The following is a 27,722-nucleotide window of genomic DNA, read 5'->3' on the forward strand; positions in this document are numbered from 1 at the left end:
TCTAGGATTTTTGCGGAGTTGGGAGAATTGAAGGGCTGTCTTTATGTACCCCTGTTGTCTTTTTCTTCAGTCTGTGGTTACCCACAGATCTACATAAATGTGACAGGTTAACAAGTGTCCTTGCAGCCACTCTCATGTGGCTAAATAAAATGTCTCCTTCTTTGCATTCGTTAGTCTGCATGTAAGAGTGTGTGTGTGTGCGCACACGCGTGCGCGTGTGTGCGTGTGCATGCATTTGTGCACATGTGTGCACATGTATATTTAGATCAGATTCCTCATAAGCATATGTTAGTTTCTTACATTTGTGGAAATTGTATTTTAGAAAGTGGTAGTCTTACACTTACCTTCTTCCCTACAGGAAGAGTGTCATGTAGAAAGGAGCTCTTAGACCGGAAGCCTGAGCATTTTTCTCTCTAGGTAAATGAACTTGTATGGAAGGGGACAAGCGAATGACTGTGGTCTGATCCATCACTGGCAGCCTTTGGCAAATCATGTTTGATCTGAAGTCTCCTGGGCTTCCTACCTCTTTGTGGGGCATTAGCATCTCGTGACTGAACAAGTCAGTGGATCTCTCAGCTCCCTTGAGGGTGTTAGCTGTGTGTAGTTGTTTGCTGGGCACCAAGTTCAAATAGCTGAACCACTGTTACACTTCATTCTGGCCCAGCCCCAGCAAAATTATGTAGTATGCGTATCTATTTTATAAAACATTTGATATACTGGGAGAAAGAGGAAGTGAAATTCAAAACCTGCTGGTTTTGTTATTTCTGCCCAAAGGTATGTATTGGGAGGGTTCCAACACTCTGGATCTCTCGAGATCTATTTTTGGTGCTGCTACTCTTCCTGTTTCCTTTTCTAGTAGGTATTAGACATCTATCAAAACTACTTGGTATTTATGTGAATTTTTAAAATTCATAAGAATATAATTTCCCTTGAATATATTTCTTCTGCTAGCCTTTGGCAACTAGGCAAATTTCCAAATAAATACAACCCTTCTGGCTTGGGTCCTGTGCAAAGACACGTGTCTCTCATTAGTTTATTGTTGAACATGGGTTTCAGTACTCTTTGCTATGATACATTCAGTGTCTACAACTTGGAATGTTTTGCTCCTTGTTTATAACACTGTCATACATCGCTCATAATTCTCCCATCCAGCTGATGGGACTTGTCTGAATGTCAAGATTCATTTCCATCTTGGAAACGAAGATTCTTAAGATCTTTCCCAGCACTTTGTCTCTGAGTCTCAGTGACTCTCTCTCTGTCTCTATGTTCCCTCCATGAGTCACACGCACGACCACACACCATCCTTCCTAGATTGGTGTTAAGTCTAGTAGACTTTGAGGACTTAACCTATCATTATAGAATAGCATTTTCTTATTAGAAAAGTTATTTTTTGTCTCCTTAATAGTAAATGTACATTGAGTAACTGTAGGAGGAAGAATATCAGCAGTTAATTCCATTAAAACTGATTAGTTTCATTAGATGCTAGATCTTGAATGTTGTTTTCCTCTCAGTGTACTTAAATTAACTGTAGCCATTTATAAAAATCTTGAAGTCATCCCTTCTTTAAATGTAAAAACAAAAATGTGAAGGATATAGAAGGAAATAAAACTTGGGTTATAACAAAGGACTTAAAATGATCTTTTCTGAAGGTTTTAAGGGAAAAGCTTTTCTTCACCTAAAATTAAAATGTGTCTGTGGAGTAGATGTGGTAGTTCTTAACCATAATTGTATTATTGTGGATTTCAGTCTCTCAGTTGTAAATAAGATTGTTGCGTAATAATTCTCTGTTGCCCTGGTAGTTTATCTGGTAGGCCAATGAATTGAAAAAAAGCGCAATTCTAGGGAACCTGGGTGGCTCAGTCAGTTAAGCGTATGCCTTCAGCTCAGGTCATGATCCTGGGGTCCTGGGATCGAGTCCTGTATCAGGCTCCCTGCTCAGTGGGGAGTCTGTTTTTCTCCCTCTCCCTCTGCTACTCCCCCCTCTTCTGTCAAATAAATAAATAAAATCTTATAAATAAATTTAAAAAGCCCAATTTCTTTGGACTAAAATGTTTGCTTGTGTTTGTTTCAGGAAAACCTCACAGCACCGGTAGCTCTGAACGGATTCAGCTCTCAGGAACGTATAATGTCCGTAAAGGCAAAATGCAGTTGCCAGTAAACCGATGGACCAGACGCCAAGTCATCCTGTGTGGGACCTGCCTAATAGTATCATCTGTGAAAGACAGCTTGACTGGAAAGATGCATGTTCTGCCACTAATTGGTGGAAAAGTAAGTTTAAAATGAACAAAATACTAACAGGTTTCCCAGTATCATTAAGCTTACTTTGAGCCATTTCTGTAATATGGGGTCCATGGTTTTCACTCATCTAAGGTCTAATTCAGTTCCTGTTGGGCTCTACCAGTGGGCATTGTTGGATGGTGGAGCTGTGGAAGATAACGATGCTGTTGGCCCACGTGCGGCCCCGGTGATCATCACTTTATTAGTACGTGCATCTTACTGACAGGCCTGAAAACAGAGCAACTAAAATTCAGTATTATATTTTAGGCTGTAGATGATAAATTATTCTTTATGAGTAGACATCTCTTGATACGTTGAGTATATATTGTGTAGTATAGTATAATGATCCTGAAGTCCATGGCTTTAGGACCATTCAAGCCTGCTTACCAAAGGTTAGACTCTCTCTTGCATGAATCTTTGATCCAACTTTGGCATACCTGTCTCTTTTTGTGTAGTGACCAGCGAAGTTAAAGGTTTTTTTGTTTTGTTTTGTCTTTTTAAGATTTTATTTATTTGAGAGAGGAAGAGGGAGCATGAACAGCGGGAGGGGCAGAGAGAGAGGGAGAAACAGACTCCCTGCTGAGCGTGGAGCCCAACAACAGTGCAGTGGTCATCCCAGGACCCTGGGATCATGACCTGAGCTGAAGGCAGAAGCTTAACCAACTCCAGCCACCCCAAAGTTAACATTTTTTAGTTTATCACTTCAGCCAGTCATAATTTTTGAACCTGAAATGTTAACTTGTTTCAGAGAAAAGCTGTGATATGGCTGATAGATAATACCAACATTACTAGCTGCTTTTCTTTGGGCATGATAATTATTTTATTCCTATCATTTATAAAATAGAAAGAACCAGATTGCTTGGGAAAATGTTACATTCTTTTTTTGCCAGATCGATTTATTAATATGCAAGTGTTGGTGGGAGTATCATTACCATAATTATATGTTAGTATATCCCAATTTTTTAAAATGTTTTTTTATTATATTATGTTAGTTGCCGATTTTTAAATGATAAGATAATCTCTTAATAAATGGGAAGGCAAATTTGGATGAAGAAGAGGGTTTTTGAAAATTGGGGGCATATTAAGCAAATATTTTCTTTACCATTTCCTGAATGGGCATGGGAAAGAAGGCAGAACATGGAGGATATAAATAGAGGAGGCAAAAAAACAAATTTTGTTAAAGTGAACTTTTTAAAATTGGCAAATGTTTGATCTGCTGGTTCCAGGGATTAGAAATGAAGGTGAAATCATATCTGTGTGGTAGCAAATGGCTTTGTTATTCACCTGCTGTGTAGCAAATTCATTCTTCATTCATAATTTAAATTAGTCTTTCCTTATGCAAATAGCCCATGTCAGTTCCCCACACACACCTCTGCTATTCATTCTAATCCTGAAAAGACTAATAGTTGATCATTTAAAAAAATTTTGGCCAGGCTGCCAGGTATATTGAGATCTAGTTCAGTCACCTGTTTTGAAACCATTACTTAACTTTCGTCTGAGCATCAAAGAATTAGTGGTATCTTATTACTGAAGATTTTGTCCTCTGGATTGAATTCTGAAAAATTAGTCATCATTATTACTCCCGTAGGTCATCATTAAAAATGCATATTTAATGTTTGATGCCCTGTTAGGTCAACAGTCTGTTTCTTTCTTCTCTGTGATGGTAGGCATTTGCTTAGGCAAATTTAATACAACTATTTATTAAATAACCTCTGTGGGGAAGCCACTTTGCTTGGTGTCCCAGAAATACCAAGGTGGGTAAGTCATCATCCCTGCCTTTGAATTGCTTATAATTTACTATGCAGAGATGAAGGATGGGCACATCAATATCTGCTCTAAGAGAGATGCAGAAAAGTGGTGCAGGAGATGAGTGGAAGGAGAGATTACATTTTATTGTGGGGAATCAGGGAATTTTGTGATGAAGGAGGTAGCAATTACAATAAAACTTGAAGGGTGAAAAATCTCTTGACATATGAAGGAGATGGTCAGAAAGATTATTGTGCTCAGAGAAGCAGAGGCAGGAAAGCAGTGGAATGTTCAGATAAGGTCAGAAGATCGAGTTATAATTAGCATTTTCATTCAGAGCTAGAGACTTGCCTTGTTTCCCAGGCCTATTATTGGATGGATTTCTACCATTGAATAAATTGAAATGGCTTCCTTTTCTCACAGACAGACCTTGTAAAACCTGTTTTGCACTATGCCTTTAAAAATAATTGAGTATGTTGAAAAACAGTCTTTTAAAACCTGTTGACTGAGTTAGGGAAAAATAATTCACTCTTTGCAATCTGAGTTTTCATTAATGTTTATCTGTTCCTTTTTTCATTCTGTTAAAGGAAAAACTAAGAGTAAATGGAAGGTTTTTGTTTTTTAAAATATGTATGAAGAAGAGCTAGAAATGAAGTATAAGATTGGCCATACCGTAGCAGTAATTGCTGATAATCAAATCTGACACATCACTTGAGTGTGATCATTTAGTTTACATTTTCAAATGTTGCATTCCAACTATGAAGTTAAGTTAAGCACTCTTAAAATTGAATTGTTGGGGAACATTATTTAATAAGTTTCTATTCATTGTTCAAGTATTACATTATTTAATTTATCCTTTATAATTTAACATAGATTTTTAGATATAATATTTTAATATTTTACTTGATATTTGCTAAATTATGATGCATGATAAGTTGAGTAACTGTTAACCTACTACTTAGTTTAGGAATCATGGCAGTATCAGTGCCAGTGTTTCTGCCTGTGTTCTCTTTACATCTGTCCTGTTGCCTCCCCAAATCCCAAAGGTATCCACCCATTGTCCTAGAATATATATTCATCATTTTCTTTTTTGAAAAGAGTTTAATCATGTAACTATGTTTTGCTTGTTTTTGATCTGAACAAAAATGGTATTGTACTATGTTTGGGCTTCTGTGATTGAATTTTTCCACTCAGTATTAGGTTGTTTATAATAAGATTCTATGTTGCTTGCTGTGTGTGATTTTCATTTCTGTATTTTTCCCTCTGTAAATGTTCTAAATTCTCATAATTTCTTAAGTAATTTTCCTGTTGATGGACATTTGGGTTGCTTCTAGTTTTTTGTTATAATAAATAATGCTGCTGAAATAGTCTTATATTGATATGCCTGCTGGTATAGAAGTAGATTTTCTAGGGCAGTAGTTCTCAACTAGAGTTACATTTGGTAATATGTACAAGTGTTTTGATTGTGAAATTATTGAACAGTCAACAGATCAGCTAAATTATTCTATAGTAACAAATCTCCCCCAGATGTCAGTGACTTAACATAACTGCTTTCCCTCATTCCCCTAAATGTCCACTGTGGATTGGTGGAGATTTCTTTTTTCACATAACTGTTCAGAGACCCCGCCTGATGGAGGCTCTGCTCTCTTAAACATTTGGAACATGCAACCTTCTTTTGGTGCTTAGGCATGGGAAGAGATAACAGGAGAGTCATGAACTGGCTCTTGTATATTTGGGTCACTTCTGCTTATGGCTCATTGGCCAGAACTAATCACATGACTTCACCTTAATTGCCGAAGGTCTGGAAAATGTGGAAAGTAGATACTATTGGCATTTATGGGGCAGGGGCTCAGAGAATAAAATGTCATGCAAAGTATTAAACAGTACTGTACCATGTACAGTGAACTGTTTAATTCAAAATCGTGGGGCGCCTGGGTGGCTCAGTCGTTAAGCGTCTGCCTTCGGCTCAGGGAGTGATCCCGGAGTCCTGGGATTGAGTCCCACATCAGGCTCCTCTGCTGGGAGCCTGCTTCTTCCTCTCCCACTCCCCCTTCCTGTGTTCCCTCTCTCGCTGGCTGTCTCTCTCTGTGTCAAATAAATAAATAGAATCTTTAAAAAAAAAATCAAAATCCTATAATAAATGACCCCCTTGAGAAATGTTGCTCTTAGATACATACTTAGGAATGCCGTTACTAGGCTATAGGACATATATGCACGTGCTACAAGATGATATCAAATTGTTTTCCAAAGTCAATGCACCATTTTACACTCACATCAGTGTACAAGTGTTCCTTTTTCTCTACATCTTCACCAGACTTTATTGAGGTATAATTGACATACAATAAACTGCATATTTTGATAATAACTTGATAGCAGTATAGATAGCCAAATACACCCATTAAACCATCACCGCAATGAAGAAAAATGATCATATCACCCTCAAAAGTTTCCTTTTGCTCCTTCGTACCCCTTTCCTCCCACTCTTTTCCTCTCACTTTTTCCCATCCTCCAGAAATCACTGGCCTGATTGCTGTTAATATTGATTAGTTTAAATGGCATTTTAAAATTTTTTAAAATTTCTCTTTAGTGTGTAGAAATGCAGCTGTCTTTTGAGTATTAATTTTATATCTAGGCACCTTGGTAAATTTTCTTCTAATGTCTATAGATTGTTTGGACTTTACTATGTAGCTAATCATGTAATATTTAAATAATGACAATTTTCTTCCTTCCTGAATACATTTTTGTGTCTTATTGTAATGGCCAGAGCTCTAGTATAGTATTGAGTATACTGTAAGATCTCAGTGATCTTAAAGAGAGTGGTATATCATCATTAACACAAAGTTTGCCTTAGATGTTTGATAAATACCCTTTGCCAGCTAAGACAAAGTTGTTATTTGCGTTCTTAGTTTGCTGGGAGTTTTTATCATGAATGATGAATGAGTGGTGAATGTTACCAAATGCTTTTTCTGCAGCTGTGGCCATGATCCTATGGTTTTTTTCTTTAACCTGTTAATGTGATTAAAGATTTTATATGTTAGACCTCTTGCCTTTCCTGAGGTAAATCCAATTTGTTCTTGATATGTAGTTCTTTTTAAATTTAAATTCAATTAATCAACATATAACGTATTTGTTTCAGGGGTATAGGTCTGTGATTCATCAGTCTCATTACACAGTGCTCATTACAACACATACCCTGCCCAATGTCCATCACCCAGGTATCCCAATCCCCCACCCCCTTTCCCTCCAGCAACCCTCAGTTTGTTTCCTAAGATTAAGAGTCAAAAGATTTTATTTATTTGTTTGAGAGAGAGAGCACAAGCAGGGGAAGAGGCAGAGGGAGAGGGAGAAGCAGACTCCCCACTGAGCAAGGAGCCTGACTCGGGACTCAATCCCAGGACCCTGAGATCTTGACCTGAGCTGAAGGCAGACACTTAACCAACCGAGCCACCCAGGTGCCCCTTGATGTATAGTGGGTTTTTTTGTATTTCTGGATTTTACATGTCTGTATTTTTTTTTTCTGTACTTCTGGATTCTGATGCAACATTTTGTTCAAGATAAGTGTTCATAATTGAGACTGGCCTATAATTTTCCTTTCTGTTACTGCTCTGATCTGTTTTTGGTTGTAAAATAGGTTGAGGTATTTTTCTTCATTTTTTTTTTTTTTTTTTTGTGGATGAGTTTGCACAAGTTTGGAATGATCTGTTTCTTTGAATTTTGGTAAAATTCATCTTTAATACCATATGGGCCCGGTATTTCTTGAGAAAAAAAATGTTTAATATTCAGTTTCTTAAATGATTATAGGACTATGTAGGCCTTCTGGTTTTTTTCTTGATTTAGTGTTAGTAAAATATATTTTCTTATTTTGCCACAAAATTGCTTATAATGTTCTTTTAGGTCTCTGCTTAATCCGTAATCATGTCTCTTTTTTCATTATTAATGGTATTTACTATCTGTCTAAAATTATCATTGACCAATATCAATTGACATTTGATTTTGTTAGCCTTTTCAAAGAACCAGTGTTTTGTTAATGTTCGTGTTCTGTTGTATATTTGGTTTTCATTTCATTAATTTCTGCTTTTTATTATCAACTTTATTCTTTGAGTTTATTCAGTTTTTGGTATGGTATTTTTCCCCTAAGTTCTTGAGAACACGTATCAATGAAAACAGTTTTCTGCCTTCTCTTCTGAGTATTTAAAATTACAAATTTTCCCCTATGTACTGCTTTTGCTGTATTCCATAAATTTTGATATGTAGTACTTTCTTAATGGTTTAGTTCTAAGAATATCTAAATTTATAATATTCTTTTTTACTGTTTAGAAATTTCTTTTTTTTTTTTTTTTAAAGATTTTATTTATTTATTCGACAGAGATAGAGACAGCCAGCGAGAGAGGGAGCACAAAGCAGGGGAAGTGGGAGAGGAAGAAGCAGGCTCCCAGCTGAAGAGCCTGATGTGGGGCTCGATCCCATAACGCCGGGATCACGCCCTGAGCCGAAGGCAGACGCCCAACCGCTGTGCCACCCAGGCGCCCCTGTTTAGAAATTTCTAATATTCTTTTTTACTGTTTACTGTTTAGAAGTGTTACTAGTTTTCTAAGTGTACTTGGATTTTAATTGATTTTTTATTATTGACATCTAACTTTTAAGTGCATTTTGGTCCTAGAACATAGTCTGTGATACTCATCTTTTTGAAAACTTTTTACACTTTCCTTGTGACTTGTGATCATTTTTGTAAATGAAGCATAGGGTTTGTGTAATATGTTACTTTATTATCTGGACTTTTCCTCCTCAGGAAGAATTTACTGGGAGTGGAAATTTGATTTGACTGTATCACTGCCTTATTAGGGCTTGAAGGACTAATTAGGACTCTTGGTAGAGTTTTATTTCGTGTTAATCTCAATTTCATGTTAAATTTTTTTTTTTAAAAGATTTTATTTATTTATTCAACAGAGATAGAGACAGCCAGCGAGAGAGGGAACACAAGCAGAGGGAGTGGGAGAGGAAGAAGCAGGCTCACAGCGAGGAGCCTGATGTGGGGCTCGATCCCATAACGCCGGGATCACGCCCTGAGCCGAAGGCAGACGCTTAACCGCTGTGCCACCCAGGCGCCCCTCATGTTAAATTTTTAAAAACTTATTTTACGTGCTTGAAGACCTTTTTTAAAATGTTGTAATTCAGAGTAATACAAAAGCCCCTTAAAGTAAAAAATTTACCTGGAATAAAAATCCTTAAGTAAAATATTAAGTACAACTCCGCCCAAAGGAAGGAAGAACCTCAGCACCCTATTGTGACGGTAGAGAAAGATAAGGAAGGGAGTCTGTTCCAATTTAAACAGGAAGAAAAGAATTGCACTCTTGTGGGGGAAATCTAAAGAAGATAAAACTCCCCATTTTCAATTTCCTTGTAATTCAAATCGGTTAGTCAGACTCAGGAACTTTAACACATTTTAAGTATTAAGAGGAACATATATAGGGAAAGATGCAAATCCGTGCAGGCTCACTGGGCCAAGGTATGGTTAGTGAACTATGTAAATGGTCTGCTTTCCTGACTCGTTTTTGTCTCTGTTTTTTTAGGTAGAAGAAGTGAAAAAGCACCAGCACTGTTTAGCATTTACCTCCTCTGGACCCCAAAGCCAGACTTACTACATTTGTTTTGATACATTCACAGAGTATTTAAGGTGGCTTCGACAAGTCTCCAAGGTAAGTGCTTACCCAAGAATATTGTTCAGCTTCTAGCTGGCTCAAGAGTTCCTCTCTGCTTTACCCAGTTCCAGAATGTAGTATTATACTTTTTTTTTTCTTCCCCCAGATACTGCTAGTAGTTTGCAACTTTTAGTTTTGTGAAAGCTCATTTTGGCTGAAAAGTAGCTAATTAGAAATTTTTTAAGTGTGCTTCATTTGTTAGGTTTTGTTTATCCTAAGGGGGGGGGGAAGAATTCAGTGGGTAGACTGGCATTACTATCTTAATGTTATAGATAAGGAACATAGGCTAAGAATATTTAAGGGACTGGCCCAGGGTAGGACAACTGCAAAACCACAAAATACCCAGAGAATTGTTACAAATTTCCCCTCTTCCTCTATTTTTTCATGTAAGTGGTTTAATCTGTGCCATCTCCTTTTCACTTGTTCGACTTCTGCCTTTCGAATGGCTTACTTTCTTTTCACATCTTCATTATTTTGACCATTTTATAGTGCCCTAATTAAATAAGATCACCATGACCTATGAAACAGTATACCTGTGTGTGTGTAATGGAAGCTAGAATATCATGACGAATAAGATAAATAAAAGTTGGTATTTCAGGTACCGTGCGTGAAGATGATTTTACATCACATTTATAGAATTATGTGTAAAATGGGTGGATTGTAGTACTTTGTGCCTTAGTTTTGGGTGTGTTTATGAAATGATGAAACCTCTCTTGGGTGTAGAAGCATTACTTTGGAATTTGCTTTCATATTTTTGAATTTATAATCCACTGTGCCATCCAAGTTCAATATGATTCAGACTGCTGTATGATGTAATTATTTATCAAGTGAATGAATAGGGAATAACTTCATAAAGCAGTTAATAGAAGATTTGAGAATAAGCGTCTACAAAGACTTTTTGAAATACTGGCTACACTTGAATTATCAGGTAAAAACTGTGTACTCTGAAGATGCCATACACTTAAGAACACTAGTTTCCCCTCCTTTCAGAGAAGCAGCAATGGACAGAATTTGGATTGATAGGACTCAGAAGATTCCTCCTCACCTGGTAGGCAAGTGGAAGGGCAGCACCCTGCTAGAGAAAATGGGAAAGATGACCCATTTCCTGCAGACATGCATGTAGAGTTAATGTGGTATTAGAGGCAATAAGTACATCTGTCTAGTTGTTTTAAAATTACTTTTGTGGTTGCAAATTCGAGGAGACAAGTATTAAAGAATACTGTGCTTTTATATTTAAGTCTTTGCTTGGGTTCAAGGCAATAAGTCAACAGCCTACACTCTGCTTTATTCAGAGTAAAATGCCAAAATGTGGTCAGAGTGCATTAAATTTCTTTCTATATGGAGAGGTTGATTTTTTTTAAATAAACTTTTTGTTTTGGAATAATTTTTCTATTTACACAAAAGTTGTAAAGATAGTACAGGGAGTTTCCATGTAGCCCCACCCAGTTTCCCAGACATCTTCCATTACCATGATAGATTTGCCAAAACTAAGAAACCGATATTAACACATTACTCTGAACTAAACTCCAAAATTTATTTGGATTTTACTAGTTTTTCCATTAATGTCTTCTTTCTGTCCCAGGGTTTAACCCAGGGTACCGCATAGCATTTGTCTGTCATGTCTCCTTTGTCTCCTCTGGTCTCTGACAGTTTTTCAGTCTTCCTGTGTTTTTTTTATGACCTTGACAGTTGAAGAGTATTGGTCAGGTATTTTATAAAATGTCCTGTATGGAGATATTTTGATCTTTTAACTCAGATGCAGTGTCATAGCTGCTTTGCATTCTTTTTGGAACACGTCGGAGGTATAAATTCTTAAACATGGATGAAGATGTACATAAACATAAATTATCAAGCTTACCAATGACAGATTGTTTTGATTGAAACAATAATAACAGATTAATGGGTATTGCATTTAATAGTCTTGTATGTTAAACATCCACATAATTGATAATTCTCTGTTCTAAAGCTAGCAAGCATTTATTAAGCACCTTCTGTATGTTAAGTGTGTATTCTATGTACTGGGATATAGCAAAGAACAAGTCTAATTCCCCTCTCTTGGGAGCACTTACCTTGGGGAAACAGATGATAAATAAGTAAACACACAAAGAAAACATCAAATAATCACAGTGCTGTAATACAAGTTATAATGACAGAGAATAATGGAGGAGGAATAACTCTTTCTGAGGGGACATTTAAACTGGAACTTCAGGGAAAGAAGTATCTAGTTATTTGAAGATGTCATGGGAGGAGTTTTCCAGGCATTCTGAGAAGATAGTGTGAGAGTGCTAAGACTGGAACAAGGGATGTGAAGTCAGGGAAGACAGGGGTCTTACGTTACAGAACAGGGTAAAGAGTCTGGATTCTATTACTGGCATAATGGGAAGCCATTAAAAGACTTCTCTTCCAGAAAGTTACATGATCTGACATTGGTGTGTGGAGGACAAGAAGGGAAGCAGGGGCGTCTGACTGGCAGGAGGCTCTTGTGGTATATTCCAGGCAAGAGGTGAGAGGAGAAACAGAGAGAAGTGGATAGATGTGTTTTGGGATGTGATTTGAAGATTGAGTGACAAGATTACTGATAATTACATAGCAAGCATGAGGAAAAGGTCAGAATAAAAAATGGCTTCTGGGTTCTTGCTTTGAGTGAGGATGTAAATTGTAGCCTCAGAAGCCCTAGCACTAATTGGAGTTTTTATAGTGACACCTTTAAAACAATGGCAAAATACAGTTTTTAACTTCAAAGAGTTAGCTTCTAGAGAGACAGCAAAGAGGTGAGGAAGAAGAGGTAGATTATGAAATGTCTCTTTAATGGGGTGTGGAAATTGGTGATTTCTAACTTGCTGTTGGTGATCGTAAAGGTCAAGTGTTAGCTTGGCTGGTGCTCTTCACTGTTGCTGGTTGGCCGATACGCCATCTCCATGGTCTAATAGGATAGTGTATCTGGAATGAGGCTGTCTCTCTGAGTAGCCAAACCATGAACGGATTCAGGTACCAGGCCACTCAGTAGGTGAAGGTGGAGGGTGAGAGGAGAATTGTGACATAGCCGAAGGTGATGGTGGCAGTGGGGAGGAGTGTTGGTGTGAGTTTCCTGTCCACTGGTTATTGTATTGCCATTAGAAAGTGTTGTGTAACGCAGCTGCAATCAGAAGATCATTCACACGCATCTACGTTCACAACAGACTGCAGCTCAGGTTTCCCACAGGTGTGGGTGGGTGCTTCCAGGAGGAAATTTAAGCTAATCACCTTAAATTACTAGTATTAATAAGTAGTTAACTAGTAGTTGGCTGGTATTAGTGAGAACGAATTTGAATTAGAACCTTAACCTCCTTTCCCTTCAGAAAGGCTCTGAATGTTTGGAGAAGCCAAATAGTGTGGAGTAAAGAGTTCGGGTTTCAAACTAAGGCAGACAGATTCAACCGTCCACTGGCCCTGACACTGTGTCGAAGCTTCTACATTTTAGGCCTTTTCATTTGGTAAAGGGAATAGTAATAGTACTTACCTCCTAAGGCTTATGTCAAATATGCACTTGATAGACTTATCCTGGCACATAATAGGTTCTAACTCTGTGTGTGTGTGTGTGTGTGTGTGTGTGTGAGAGAGAGAGAGAGAGAGAGAGAGAGAGAGAGAGAGAGAATGAGAATGACTAAATAAATACATAAGTAAAACAATTTTATGCCCATATCATTCCTGCTGTTACCACTGATTGGCCAGATGATCTTTTTAAAGTCTTATCTGTTTTTATGTTTATTTTTAGCGGATAAAGACACACATATGCTTGGTTTATCTGAACAAAGGAACTTTTGCTGTTCTTAACAGACACAGCAGGTTTTTGGGGTAACATAATTAGGGGTGGCAGATACTGGGGAGAAAGATTCCTTCCTGCAAAGTCAGGGGTCAGGGACAGAGGGCAGAACATCTTAGTAAATGCATATTTTAGACACAGTGTCTTTCCTTTCTCCATTCTTAAAAACCAGATACACATTTTAAAAGTTTTTAGAAATTGTTATGGTTAGTGAATTAAAGGAGAAATGAGTTGTAATGTGCTGGTTGAAGAGGTTAGATATTTTAAAAGAAATCAGTGTGAGAGCCCCCTATTTGGATAGGAATCCTGTATAAAACAGCCATGCTCTTTAAACTTCCTTTCATAAGGGTAGTCCTGTGATCATATCTTTTTCTTTAATCCAGCATCCTGGGAGAGTAGGTGGGGGCAACCAGAAAGAGGATGATGAGAAGCTCGGTCCCCTGGGGAGTATGTGCTTGTGGGAAGTCGGAGTGACCAAAGCTGACTCTTATAAGCCAGTTGTACTTCCAGCTTCCGTTTCCACTGTCTCTGTTCTTCAGCATGTCTGTAGGCATTAGGAAGTTATACAGTTTAGTCTTTCAGGGTTACTGTGGAAACTTTCTTTTCTTATTGAGAAACACAACATTCACAGAATGGATTGTCTATACATCCTAATGCTTACTTTTTAAAAAATTTTTCCTCTTTTTTGCATTATCTTTTCATCTTTTTTTAAAATTTAAATTCAAATTATTAACATGCAATGTATTATTGGTTTCAGAGGGAGAGGTCAGTGATTCATCAGTCTTACATAATACTCAGTGCTCATTACATCACATTCCCTCCTTGATGTCCATCACCTGTTACCCCATCCTGCCACCCCTCTCCCCTCTAATAACCCTTAGTTTGTTTCCTATAGTTAAGAGTCTCTTATGGTTTGTCTCTCTCTCTGATTTCATCTTGTTTTATTTTTCCCTCTCTGCCCTATGATCCTCTGTTTTGTTTCTTAAATTCCGCATATGAGTGAGATCATATGATAATTGTCTTTCTGATTGACTTATTTTGCTTAGCAATAATACCCCCTAGTTCCATCCATGTTGTTGCAAATGGCAAGATTTCATTTTTTTGATGGCTGAGTATATCCTGTTGTGTATATATACCGCATCTTCTTTATCCATTCATCTGTCGTACATCCTAATGTTTAAATGAGATTCATTTTGATAAGGATCTGAAAGAAAAATAACAACAAAAAGAAATATCTGAGTTTCTGATTTTTAACGACCATCCCCACCTCAGTCTGGGTAGGAGGACAAAGAGAACCAATTCTGATGATTTTTAAATTAAAATGAATTGAATAATTAATTCAAAAGGAAAATCTTTTATTTTCAGTTTATGCTTCTGGATCTTAAAGAGAAGTGTTAATCTTCTAATTTGTTTCATTTGATTTTGGGAAAATTTATAAAAGGTTATTAGTTAGATATGTTCTATCAAGATAGGCCTTTATATACTTATTATTTTAAAAATTTAATCCTAGCACTTAGTATTGCTTGCAAAAATAATACCCAAGGCAGTGCCTTTGGAGTTTTTGTTTTGGGTGGGTGTTAGTGGTGGATACTGTGAAGGAAACAGCTCCTTTGGGAGGATTACGATATTGACTGTAAAGTCATCCCTAAAATATTAATGCACGACATGCTTTAAAAATTCAGTAAACACCCTAACGTATTCAGTGTAAAAAAGGGCTCTGTTTGTTCACCATGGGTACATGCCTTTAGCATGTTTTCCGAGTGATGGGAGAAAGGGTGGGAGTGGTAGGGAGAGAAGAGGAATTTCGGGGAGAGCTCCTGTCAAACACACGAGTGACATTATAGAAACACTGACCTTGATGTCCGTCTTTGTGGCCCACTTTTTGAGGTACATTAGTTTTAGACATGTTGATTAATCCTGTGAATTCTTTTCAGAGTTAGTCTTTATGCGAATCTATAGCCTCAACATACTTAATTTTTGATTAAGCCTTAGTTACTTCTCCAGCACTGTATTGTCCCACTTTAAAAGTCTGTTTCTTTATTTCACGGAAGATTTAAAAATGGGGATTCAGATCACGAGTTGGGTGTTGTGCATGAATGTGCTTTTAACTTTTCATTATTGAAAATGTCAAATATTTAGAAGTGGACATAATAGTACACTAACAGCCACATACCTGTGACCCAGCTTCTACAGTTACCAACTGTGAGCAGTTGTGTTACACGTGTATGTTATCTGGGCCATCGTGACACTTTCACACCCCATTAGGCAGCATAGCTCGTGCACGTGTCTCTCTGCTTGTTGATGAGGGGCTGACATGCTGGCAGTTTCCTGTGGCTGTGGCTATCTTAGTGGCTCTCTCTCCTTCCTTTCTTCTAGTATTAACTGTAGTATTTTATTCTAGGCCTCTTGTTTTTTGTTTTGTTTTGATTTTGTTTTGTTTTGTTTTTGTCTTTGCAATGAACTTTTTGGTTGCCTTGATGTATTGGGTTCACTCTTCATATGCATAGTGTAGACAAGTCAGGGCCACATTGAGTGCTGAATTAAAGATCACATGAAGTAATGAGTAAATATCACCCCTTTAAATAAGAATGAAGTATATGGTGAGTCACAAATGAACTTTTGCTTTCACGTACTTAAAAAGAGTGTTTTCTTGGTCCAGATTTCACTCCAAGAACATTCCACTAACTACTTGAGTCCAGTCATTCTAATGTAATAGGATCAAGGTTTCCAACATATAAAGAATTGTTTCATTAGGTATAGTTGCAAGGAACCCTTCAAGATTACCTAGTCATCTTTTACACATTGTTTGCCTTTTAATTTGAAGTGTAGATTAGGGCGTATGCTGCTTTTTGTCAGCATGATTTGAAATTTGTCTCTTAGGGATTGTGCTGTAGTTGCTTACGTTGGGATTATAATGGTAAGAGGCTTTGCTCTCAGTATGTTTCTGCTAAGAAGTCCAGGAGGGTTTTTTGTTATTGTTGTTCGTTTGTTTGTTTTTTTAGAAACCTTCACTTCACATTTCATACCCATTTTTTAGATAGCGAATTAAGGGCCATTTGACCAAGGACAGTCTAGCAGATCTGTGGTGGAAGCTTAGGTGAAACTTCGTGACATGGATTTTAGGATTTTAGCTTATAATACATCACTCCATCCCAAGGAGATTATTCCTGTACTAACTCTGTAGTGAAGATGTGAGAAAAGTTTGGAAATCCAATATATGAGCTGTTTGGATACAGGAAGATTTTAAGGAGGTAATGGGCAAATTGAGTTCTGAAGGATGAATAGGAGTACACTGCAAAGAGAAGAGGGGAACGGCATTTCAAGGAGAGGTGTAAAGTATGTGCAAAGGCACAGCTGTGTAAAATGTGAAAATATAGTCATATCGCAGATGTCTGAGCAGTGTGAGAAAAAAAATAGAAGCTAGATAAAGTTTAAAAAGTGCTGGCCTGTCTAGATTATTTCCTGCTAGTTCCATGTCATTTCCTGGGGGAAATTTGATTATAAGTTACCAAATACGATAGCTAACTTTCCAAAATAGTAATGGATTTGTTACATAAAAATTCATGTTATGGAATCTTTCCTTATTATGGATATGAGCAACAGTTTATGAAATCAGGGAATTTAGGAATTCTGCTTTGAATTTAAGCTAAAGATGAAATATTTTGGATTACATTAAATTTTGCTTTTGTAATACATAAAACTGTGATTAACTTAGTAAAAATATTAAAGTGGTCTCTTTGTGGTTATAATTATGCTTCATCTTATTTCCACATTGCTAATCCTGTCTATTCTTTTTTTCCTGTGGCAACTATTGGTTCTGAAATCCTAGTTAACATATTCTTAACGGTTTTTTCCTTGAATTCCGAGTCATTTCGGTTTAAAGCCATTTAATTTTATTTTCTCCCGAAGTTTTATAATACAATTTTATACAAGTAAAAAAATACCTAGTTTGCTTACCATTCCCTAACAAAAGAGGCATGCTTTTGTGAACCGCTGCCGGCTTGTACGTTTACTGGGTTAAACTGACCCCCTGTGTTTCCATCTTCCCTCCCTGGGTCTTCTCACCCCCTCCCCTTTCTTCTGCACTTTGTTGGAGTTACTACAGAGTTGCCCTGAGAGACGTGGGCAGGGAGGGAGGGAAGAGAGAAGACTAATTCCATCCTTTCTTTATGCTGGGCACTCTTCTAGGCTCAACTTCTAGGTCAGGGTCTCAGCAAAAGGAAGAAATGTGTTCCTCATTTGAATTTTATCTGTATATTGTTATTACCTTTAATAAAATACATTCTCGGTGTATTTTTTACTTTTTCTTTGGTGCCAAGCACACTTCTAGGTGCTTCATAGCAGCCCTCTAAGTATTCATTACAACTCTAGACGTCAGGCTTTATGGCAGAAGAGGGTAGTAACTCTGGAGGGGATATTGTCACATCTCCGTTTTGCAGCTGAGGGAACTAAGGTACGGGGTACCCAGCCCTGCTTTATGCAGGAAGTTCTGCTACCTTGCTCTCTTTTTTCTTTAATTGTACTTCCAGTGTTTAACAGTGGCCTGAGGGGACAAAAGAAACCAAGACTCAAATAACAACTGAAATTTACTGAAAATGTCAAAGGGAAGTACTTCACATACACAGTTGTCAGCAGCACCCAGGCAGCTCAGAGGTAGAGTACGAGGGGGGTTGTCACACCGTCTGTTGTGTGGGGTACGCTGCTAGGGACGTGAGCATGGCCACCGTGCACCGATCGTCCGTCTTCCTAAATGATGACCAAGATGTTTTTAAGACATCTGAGGTGCTTTCCAAGTCATCCAAGGCAGATTAAATTGATGTTATTGTTGAGGGGACTGCTGTTGTCTAATTCTTCAGAAACTGGTCAAGTATTGCTATCTCAGGAATTTACCATATATGATTAACCACATCTCGGTATCTGGTCATGTTAATATTATGAAGTTAAGTCATTTTAATCTGAGTATTTAGACCAATGGAAAAAAATATATATATATATCCTTAAGAGTTTAGTTTCCATGATCTATTGCTTACCTTGAAAGATCCCAATATTTGTAACCCAGAGTATTGCATTTCCTACATCTACTCTGAAGAGTTAAGTTCTTCTACCCACTGGTCCGATTTATAATTTCATAAAGGAAGGAATCACAGAATAATTGGAAAAATGTCAATGACCTCTCTGTGTCTAACATTCTGGACTTTGTATGTTAGACTTGGAACTTAAAATACAAAACGAATAGCTCATTTCTAATAGAAGAATCATTTAAGTATAAATTTACATCACTTCTTTTACCAGAAAGCTGAATTTAAGTGTGTGTGTGTGTGTGTGTGTGTGTGTGTGTGTGGTTGTCCATCTTTTCCCTTCCCTGTGGTCAGAGAGATGTCACTTTCTCAGGTGGCCACTGTCTAAAGGGACTGTTTACACCTAGTTTGCCAATAAGGAAATGAGGAAGGAACTCTGAGTTCAGATTTGATCTCCGCCCAAGCCGAGCTCTGTTTTTCTGTTATTACTCAGAAACACAATGGGGTTTGTGTGTGTGGAGGGGAGATAACTCCTGGCATCACGCGGGAGTGATCCTGGGAGGCTGGTGGTGCCATCTCCTTGCAGTGTTACCCTGTTGCTTCTGGCCCCGGGAGAGGTGGCGCCAGGTCTGCATTTCCAGTGGAGGCCGTGCAGTGAGCTCCCCAGACAAACACCATACGTAGTTCTGTCTGCTCTTGGTGGTGATGTGCAGGTCTCTGCCCAAGTGCCCGGGTGAAGGAGGGGCAGTGTGGGTGCTGCGATTGTCACAGGGTTGCTCTGAGGTTTGTGTTCTCTGCTCTGGGTGCTCTCATCACACCATTGTACGTACCTTCTTGAATTATGGTCGTGTAGGTGTCCGTGTCTCGAGAGACCAGCTTTTGAAGACACAGAATGCCATCTCTCCAGGACCAAGTCTAGTGCCTGGTTCGTAGAGGCAAATGGTAAACATACGGTGAAAGATTCACTCGTCCCCATCACCTACATTCCCCTGGCAAAGAGAGGTCAGGGTGCTTAGGTGGAGCTCTTAGTTCTAAGTTTCTCAGTATTGTTTTTTCTATATTGTCATAGCCTGGTGCTTTAACAGTGCTTTAACAACCTTGGCACCTTGCTTTGCTCCTATTAGTGTATATTAATTACTAATTATTAATTATTAATTAGGAGCTCCTATTAGTGTACATATTGTAATTAATTTTACACAAAAGTTTTCTTCATCTGTTTAACAGATTTTATAAAATGGAAATGTTACTACAGGATCAAGAAAAGAGATGTCCTTGCAAAAACGTCTGGGGTCAATTTAAGGCATTTCTTACATATTTGTAGAAATTCTTTTTTTAAAGAAATAATTGTATGTCAAGAGCGGTGATAATTTGAATTTCATTAAAATTGGAAACTTTGGTTTGATATAGAGTATTATAAAATTTTGATGAGGATGGAGTTAAAAATAAGTTGCTAGAATGCTTAGCTAAAAGATTAATAAACACTCTTCTAGATTTATATTCTCCTATCTCATGCCTTCCCAAAGCATTTTTTAGGGGGTGAGAATCAAAACTAGGTCAGTTAAGAGGTTAAGAATTTTTTATAGAAGTCTAGTAAACTCCCCAGAGACTATCCCTGTAGCCAGGGCATAATTTCCCAAACCACTGAGGGTTAGGCCAGAGCAATTAATGACTCATTGTGCTGGTGTGCCGCAAGCTTTTACTTTACACAAGCAGAATTGCTCGTGCTATTTCAGCTGCTTTGAGCAAGCCTTTCAGGGTCATTTTGCTTAATTTTGAGCATGTTTGGAACATAATAAGGATAAATGCCCCTTCACTAAAGTATAGTGGTAACAACAATAAAAAAAAGTCAAATGAATGTGTTTCTAAACTTTCCCTGGCTAATAAAAGATGATTGCTCATTAAGTGAACATCAGGAATAATGGGAATGATGCAGAGGACAGTCCTGTTACAAGGGAAGACGATAATTTCAAAAGCACAGGGAGGATTGGTTAGGATAGGAGAGAGATCTTGGTTTAGAAATGCAACTCAGCTAGATTCAGAGCTGAGACCAGTTTTGATGTAAGTGCCCTAAAGGCTTCCCAAGAAGCAATTGAGGAAAGTGTCGAGCTGAGTAGCATGTTAGAAGTATGTGGAAGCCTAGGAGGTAGACTGAAAAGTTTGTCGTTCATATTATCATTTTTGTGTTGACCCTGCAGTGTACTTGGGGGGAAATATTTTGAGGGCCAAATGAACTTTCCCTCCACCCCACCCCCACCCCCACATGTTTCCAAGTAATTTGGAAAAGAAGACAACCTGAAAAGGGCGTTGGAATTCATGTTCACTTTTATGCGTCTTCCAGAATATGTTAGGGTCATGGGGGGGAAATCCCATTTAGTTCCCCAGCTCTTCCAGCCTTCAAAAAAAAGTTCTGCTGTCAATCCACACTAGCACTGATTTCCTTATCCACAGTTACATTGAACTGATCCTCTTAACCCTTGAATCGCCTCATGTGCTGTTCATGGGTGGTCTGTGAGCCACATAACTAGTGTCGTGTTCTGCCTTTGACTGAGCTTTTTTCTGTGTAACTAACTGCTCACGGTGGTAAGAGCGGTTGCCTGTGCTGTCGTCCTTTTTTTGTGTTACAGGTTTGTACCGTGTGCAGCTGTGGATGTTGGGGTACTTGGTCTGCAGAACCTTTCCTGATTTTTTTTTAAATGAGTAAAGTATTATTGACAGCACCTTGTTAAATTCCATCAGGGAGGGTACTATCTATTCCACTTTAATGAGGAGGGAACAGAAGGACAGATGATGAAGTGACTTATCCAGAGCACATGGCTGGGAAGTGGTAGAATTGTTCATCTGCCCTGAATATTGTTAAGACTGTGCCCTTTCTCCTGCATGGCAAGTTCCTTGGGTCTCAATTTTTTTGTCTTCCACTGTCTTGATGTTGGGAGGTATAATAGAAGTACAGTAGCTTTTGCCAAAAGGATTTTGTATTCTCATTGTGAGGTCCTTTAGAGGTCCCTTTCTATAACAAAGACTTGAGGCAGTTTCTGCCTTTGCCTTTTTCTTTCACTTTCTAAATTTCTATAACGTTTTAAACTTTTCCTGTAACCTTTTAAAATTCGGTGAGGCGCTCACCAGGTGGCATTACTGCTGCCCAGGTGGACAAGCTGTGTAGACAGTAGTGGGCAGAGCTCATGATGTCAAGGAATGGCACCCCTGTGGCTTCACCCCTTCCCTGAAGTCTGTTTGTGGTCAGCAGATGCTCTCGGCTTCTCTCGAGGAGGACCGTCTTCTGTCACTGCCATGTCACTGCCCTTCCTGAGGTTTCAGCTTCTCCTATGGATGACATCCGATCATCTTTGCTGTGGTCTAAGGGGTTATGTTATTATGTTATCATGGGAGTTATAAATACAGGTCCCCATTCAAACTCGGGTTCTGCTACTGCTCAAACTGTGTGACCATGGGCGCGCTCTGTGACTCAGGTCACCCTTCATCTTTGAAATGAAGGTAAGTCATTGCCACACTGAGTTGTTGTGAGGGTTAAATATGATGGCTAAAGCAGTGAGAAGAGGGCCTCCCACAATTGAAGCACCTCCTGAATGTTAGCTAGTATTCTTGTTATTCCTACTACTTAAAAAAAAGTTAGAATAATAAAAGGTCATTTGCTGTGGGTATAGCCAGGTGGATTTCTGACTTATTTTTCTTCTTTAGGTCTTTCCTGTGAAGGCTCTTCGTTTGAATGGGTGCCATGTGTGTGGGTCACAGTTTCTTAGGGCAGTCCAGCTTTCTCATGTGGGATGCAAGCAAATCTCATTGCGTCGTATCCCTGTGCACCCAGACTGGTCTGCGTGGAAGCACTTAAATCTCTCCTTTTTTGCAGAGACCAGGTGGAGGTGCAACTCATGGTAGCTTTCGTGTTCACCTTGGCAGCTCGCTGCCCTGCTGCCGTTCTTTCTGGTCTTGCTGTAGCTGTTCCAGCTCTGCCACGACCCCAGCTCCCAACCCCACGTGCTGCTCTTGCCTGTTGTCCCCTTGGTTTTTTTTTTTTTTCTTTTAAAGATTTTATTTATTTATTTGACAGAGATAGAGACAGCCAGCGAGAGAGGGAACACAAGCAGGGGGAGTGGGAGAGGAAGAAGCAGGCTCATAGCAGAGGAGCGATGTGGGGCTTGATCCCGTAACGCCGGGATCACGCCCTGAGCCGAAGGCAGACGCTTAACCACTGTGCCACCCAGGCGCCCCTGTTGTCCCCTTGTTAATGTGGCTTCTTCTCCCTTGTTTCCAGCAGCAGCGCTTGTGGTCCAGAATGAGGAAAGGAATCAAATACCACTTGACATTTAATCATTATCTTTCAGTTGTCCAAGGAGAGTATTTAGTGTGACGCCTCAGTCGAAATAGGGTTTGTCCTCTTCAAAGTAGTCTCGTGTGAAAGAATATACTAGGTGGGTCAGACGCAAGCTGGTAAGAAAGCAAGGGTTGTAAAGTGGTCCAGTGGCCATTCTTCTGACAAATACATTTTTCGAGGGTCTCACCAAGTGCTGAGCATATCAGGGTATATCAGTGAACAAAATAGGCAAAAGTCCCTGCCCTTATAGAGCTTACAGGCTAGAGACCCAGATCTTCAGAACCTTTCCATGCTTCCCATTTTGCTCACATTAAAAGCTGGAGTGTTTACAGTGACTGAAAAGGCCCTGCCGGACCTGCTCCCCACCCCTGCCCCCCTTACCTTCCTGATCTCACTACGGGTCATTCTTCCCTTACCTTACTGGGTTCCGTGATGTCCCTCGAACATGCCAGGCACGTCCCTTTTTAGGGCCTTTACCCTTGCTACTTCCTCTTCCTGGAGTGTTCCTCTAGACAAATCCTTTCAGCTAACTTCCTCATGCCCTTCCTGTCTAAATGTCACCTTTTCAGTGGGGCCCACCCTGACCAACCTATTTAAGTCGAACCTACCACTTTTCCAACAATCCTGATCCCCTCTATTTTTTCCATAGTATTTGCCAGTTTTTAACATATAGTTTACTTGTGTACGAGATCTAAGTTTAACGAAGGCAGGGATCTTAATTTTGTTTACTGAAGCATACCAAATGCTTACCTAGGTCAGAAGTTGGCACATAGGAGGTACTCAATAAACATGTTGAATGAATGAAAATGGAAAGTACTCTGGAAAAAATTATGAAGGGAATATTAGTTTCCAAATTAACAAAATCTTGGTGACTTTAAAACAACAAATTTATGCAGTTTTGGGGGCCAGAAGTCCAAAATCAAGGTGTTGGCAGGACCATACTCCTTTGAAGGCTCTAGGGGAGAACCCATTCCTTGCCTCTTCCAGCTTCTGGTGGCTCTGAACATTCTTTAGCTTGTGGCCCGTATTACGCCCGTCTCTGCCCTCGTATAGTCACATCGACTTCTCTTCTTCTATCTCAAACTCCCCCTGCCTCCCTCTTAATTAGGATCTGTATAATCATACTTCGGGCCCACCTGCATAATCCAAGATAAGCACCTCCTCTCAAGATCCTTATTCATGTGTTTCATCACATATGGTAGTATTCACTCTTGCCACGTAAGATAATATTTATAGATTCCAGGGCCTAGGATGTGGAAATCTGTGTTTTTGTCTACCTCACCTCCTTTTTGGGGGCCACCATTCAGCCCACTACAATGGGTTAAGGGGATCCCTTGATGACAGGAGGAATTGTTGCCCCTGGTGTACCACCTAGTAGAACCCTGAATGCAAGGAAAGCCAGAAGACAGCTCTCATCCATTTTCTTCTTTAACTGAAATTTTAATTGAAATTGCATTTTTTCCCCAAAGTAAGCACACGTAACACATGCACACAGAAGAGCACAAATGATAATATTACAGTTTCCATGTACTTGTCTTCCCCAGTTGTTAACACGTTCCCATAGTTCCTTCCTATCTTCCGTTGTCCCTTTTATAAGCAAATAATCATTTCAGATAAATTCCAAATCGCCTGTCTTCCCATTCTTATTTCCTTTCCCCTCCCTACCCATATAGAAGCAATTGCTATCATTAATTTGGTATGTGACCAATGTAGGGTTTATGAGGTTAATAGTTACTTCTCCATAGCTTTTATACATAATATATGGAGTCATGTTTGTTTCTGTTTTCTCTCTCTCCTGGCTTCAAAATATAAATCCCAGAGAAGGCCTCTGGTAAGCCTAGCTGGGGTCACATGCCAGTACCTGTTGGATCAACCTACGAGTTCAGTGGATGGGGTACTCTGGTTGCTCAAGCCTGGAGTCCATGCCTATCCCTGTAGCCAGAAGGTCAACATGGCTTTGTTCGCAGCTCTGTCAGGATCCTAGGATCCTGAAGGATTGCTATAGGAAGATATGGAAAAAGGATTTGGGGCAGACAAAAAATTCAGATTTCCACTTGAGTTTCAAGTTTGAGCTTGGATGTCAGGTCCTTTGGGAAGCCTTCCCTGACTTCTTAGATCATGCACTTAATGATTATTGTATCCAATATCCATGTAGTACCTAATTACCCTCTCCTTCTCTTAAGGTGTGCTCACTCAGGGTGGAGACTGTGTCTGCCTCGTTTACCGTTGTACCACAGGTGATAGAAGGCCTGGCACGCCCTTACGTGCTCAATGTGTGCACGCTGTCTTCCTGTGAACAGGTTCCTGTGAGCGTTTGCACCTGCCTTTCAGGCCCATTACATTCCTCATGCCTCTTTTCACATCTTTTGGTATATATGGATGATTTGGCCCTGTTTGGGATTTTCTTTTTTCCTCCCTCCCTCCCTTCCTTCTTTTTTGTGGAAAACAATTTTTTCTTTTTCTTATTAAATGCAGACTCAGAGTTCATCTGTAAAGTCTTTTTTTTTTTTTTTAAGATTTTATTTATTTGTCAGAGAGAGAGCATGCGAGCACAAGCCGGGAGAGTACAGGCAGAGGGAGCAGCAGACTCCGCATTGAGTAAGGAGCCTGATGTGGGACTCCATCCCAGGACCCTGGGATCTTGACCTGAGGCAAAGGCAGGCGGTTAACCGACTGAGCCACCCAGGCTTCCCTGTAAAGTCTTTTGATTTGAGCCCTGCCAGGCTGTTTTTACCTCACTCTCCCCTTAGTTCTCATGTGTGCAAAGTAATTTCTTTCTAACCTCAAATATGCCATCAGCAGAATAGGTTTTATGCAAATTTACCTCTGAATACCTTTTTAGCATCAGGAGAATTTGGATTTCAGTAGATGTAAGATGTGAATCACTCTGTTTGACAGTAGTAGCAATACTAATAGTGATAGTACTAGCAGTCACTGTGTATTGAATGCTGTTTCTGTGCCGGCTTATAGATGTCCGTGTCACCCTTACACCTGGTACGCAGATGAGAAAACTACAGCTTAGAGGGCTCAGTGAATCATGTCCTCTCAGCAACTAAGTGGGGGAGCTGGGATGTAGAGCTGCACACCGACCCTAGCCAGAGTCACACTCCTGAGCACCATGCCCTGCTGTCTCTGTAATTGGGAAAGAGAAAGCTGGAGTTTGGTAACAGAAAAGGACATCAGACTGATCACAGATAAGGAGTGGCATTCTGCCATAAAGCTTTGGTAAAGATAAACAGCATGAGAGAGAATCAACCCAGATCTTAGAACAGTATTCCCATGGCCTCTTTGAGGAGAGAGGGAGCCAAGGTGGGTGCAATAGGGCTGAAGCCACACGCAGAGGCATAAAGTGGCACCACATGACTCAGAATATTGGAGAAAGCGTTTGAGAAATACAGGTCATCCAATGCTCTTTCTGTCTCTAGCGTGCCAGTAGGTTTTGGCCCTGGGACTCTCGCCACAGTAATAGTCGTTCAACCAGGAAGGCTTCGAATATGTGGATAAACATTCAGACATAAAATAAATTTTACTTAGAATCCTTGAATGAAGCAAAGCACAATGAATGTATAAGCATCTCACTGAAGCGCTGTGGGAGAGACAACCCAAGAAGTTGAGAGCAAGCAGGTCGTGGAATCTGATCGTCAGCTGCCATTACTATTAAAGACGTGTACAAGGCCATTGGGACAACTTTTCCTTACTGTTGCTGTTTTAAATCAGTATATACAAGGGCCTTGATAGGTTCCATCTAGACCTTCGTGTCTATCTCCTAACCCTGTAGTTACTCTAGAGTCCTGTATGATTTAGCTCTGAATTCTCTTACCATGAACGTTTTCAGGAACTTAACCCCTACGGTTGGAGGAGATTACTGATATCACTGAACCTGATAGGATAATCTGTGCTTTTTTGTAACCTGTCTCCTATACTGGGTTACTGTAAGTACCTTCACAGCAGGGATGCTGTTTTCTGCTTCTACAGTACTTGACTCAGCTCTGTATTAAGTAAATACTCTACTGGTTTGTACTTGGACTACTAGTGCCACTTGTACCATATGTCTGTGTTCTCATGGGGGGTTATTGTATTTCTAGCCATAGAGGGCATCTGTAGGATACTTGGATGGTATTAAAATCAGGCTGGGTTTTATCCCCTTCCAGATTGCATCACAGCGCATCAGCTCAGTGGACCTCTCGTGTTGTAGCCTGGAGCATCTGCCTGCCAACCTCTTCTACAGCCAGGACCTCACTCATCTCAACTTAAAACAAAACTTCCTAAGGCAGAATCCCTGCCTACTAGCTGCCAGGGGGCTCAATGAACTGCAAAGGTGAGTGTACAGAAATGGGTAGCTTCTGTTTGTTTCTTGAATATTCCTTTTTTTAATAATATTTTTTTATTATGTTAGTCACCATACAGTACATCCCTAGTTTGTTTTTTTTTTTTTTTAAGATTTTATTTATTTATTAGAGACAGCCAGCGAGAGAGGGAACACAAGCAGGGGGAGTGAGAGAGGAAGAAGCAGGCTCATAGCAGAGGAGCCTGACGTGGGACTCGATCCCTTAACGCCGGGATCACGCCCTGAGCTGAAGGCAGACGCTTAACCGCTGTGCCACCCAGGCGCCCCCATCCCTAGTTTTTGATGTAAAGTTCCATGATTCATTACTTGCGTACAACACCCAGTGCACCATGCAATACGTGCCCTCCTTAATACCCATCACCAGCCTGTCCCATCCCCCCCAAGCCCTCAGTTTGTTTCCCAGAGTCCATAGTCTCTCGTGGTTCATTCCGCCTTCTGTTTACCCCCCTTTCTTCTTCCCTTTCTTCTCCTACCGATCTTCCTACTTCTTATGTTCCATAAA

At 39.5% G+C, this 27,722-nt stretch overlaps 1 protein-coding gene across 1 annotated transcript in view; it reads left to right on the forward strand.

Annotated features, from left to right (window-relative positions):
* Positions 1 to 27,722, forward strand: part of PHLPP1 (PH domain and leucine rich repeat protein phosphatase 1) — a 266,105-nt gene that overhangs the window by 160,058 nt on the left and 78,325 nt on the right. The window contains 3 exon segments of the mRNA XM_034642214.1: positions 2,072 to 2,268; positions 9,594 to 9,719; positions 27,024 to 27,190. Coding sequence (XP_034498105.1) covers positions 2,072 to 2,268; positions 9,594 to 9,719; positions 27,024 to 27,190 — 490 coding nt within the window.

This window comes from Ailuropoda melanoleuca, chromosome 14 (assembly GCF_002007445.2).
Source record: "Ailuropoda melanoleuca isolate Jingjing chromosome 14, ASM200744v2, whole genome shotgun sequence".
NCBI classification, from domain to species: domain Eukaryota; kingdom Metazoa; phylum Chordata; class Mammalia; order Carnivora; family Ursidae; genus Ailuropoda; species Ailuropoda melanoleuca.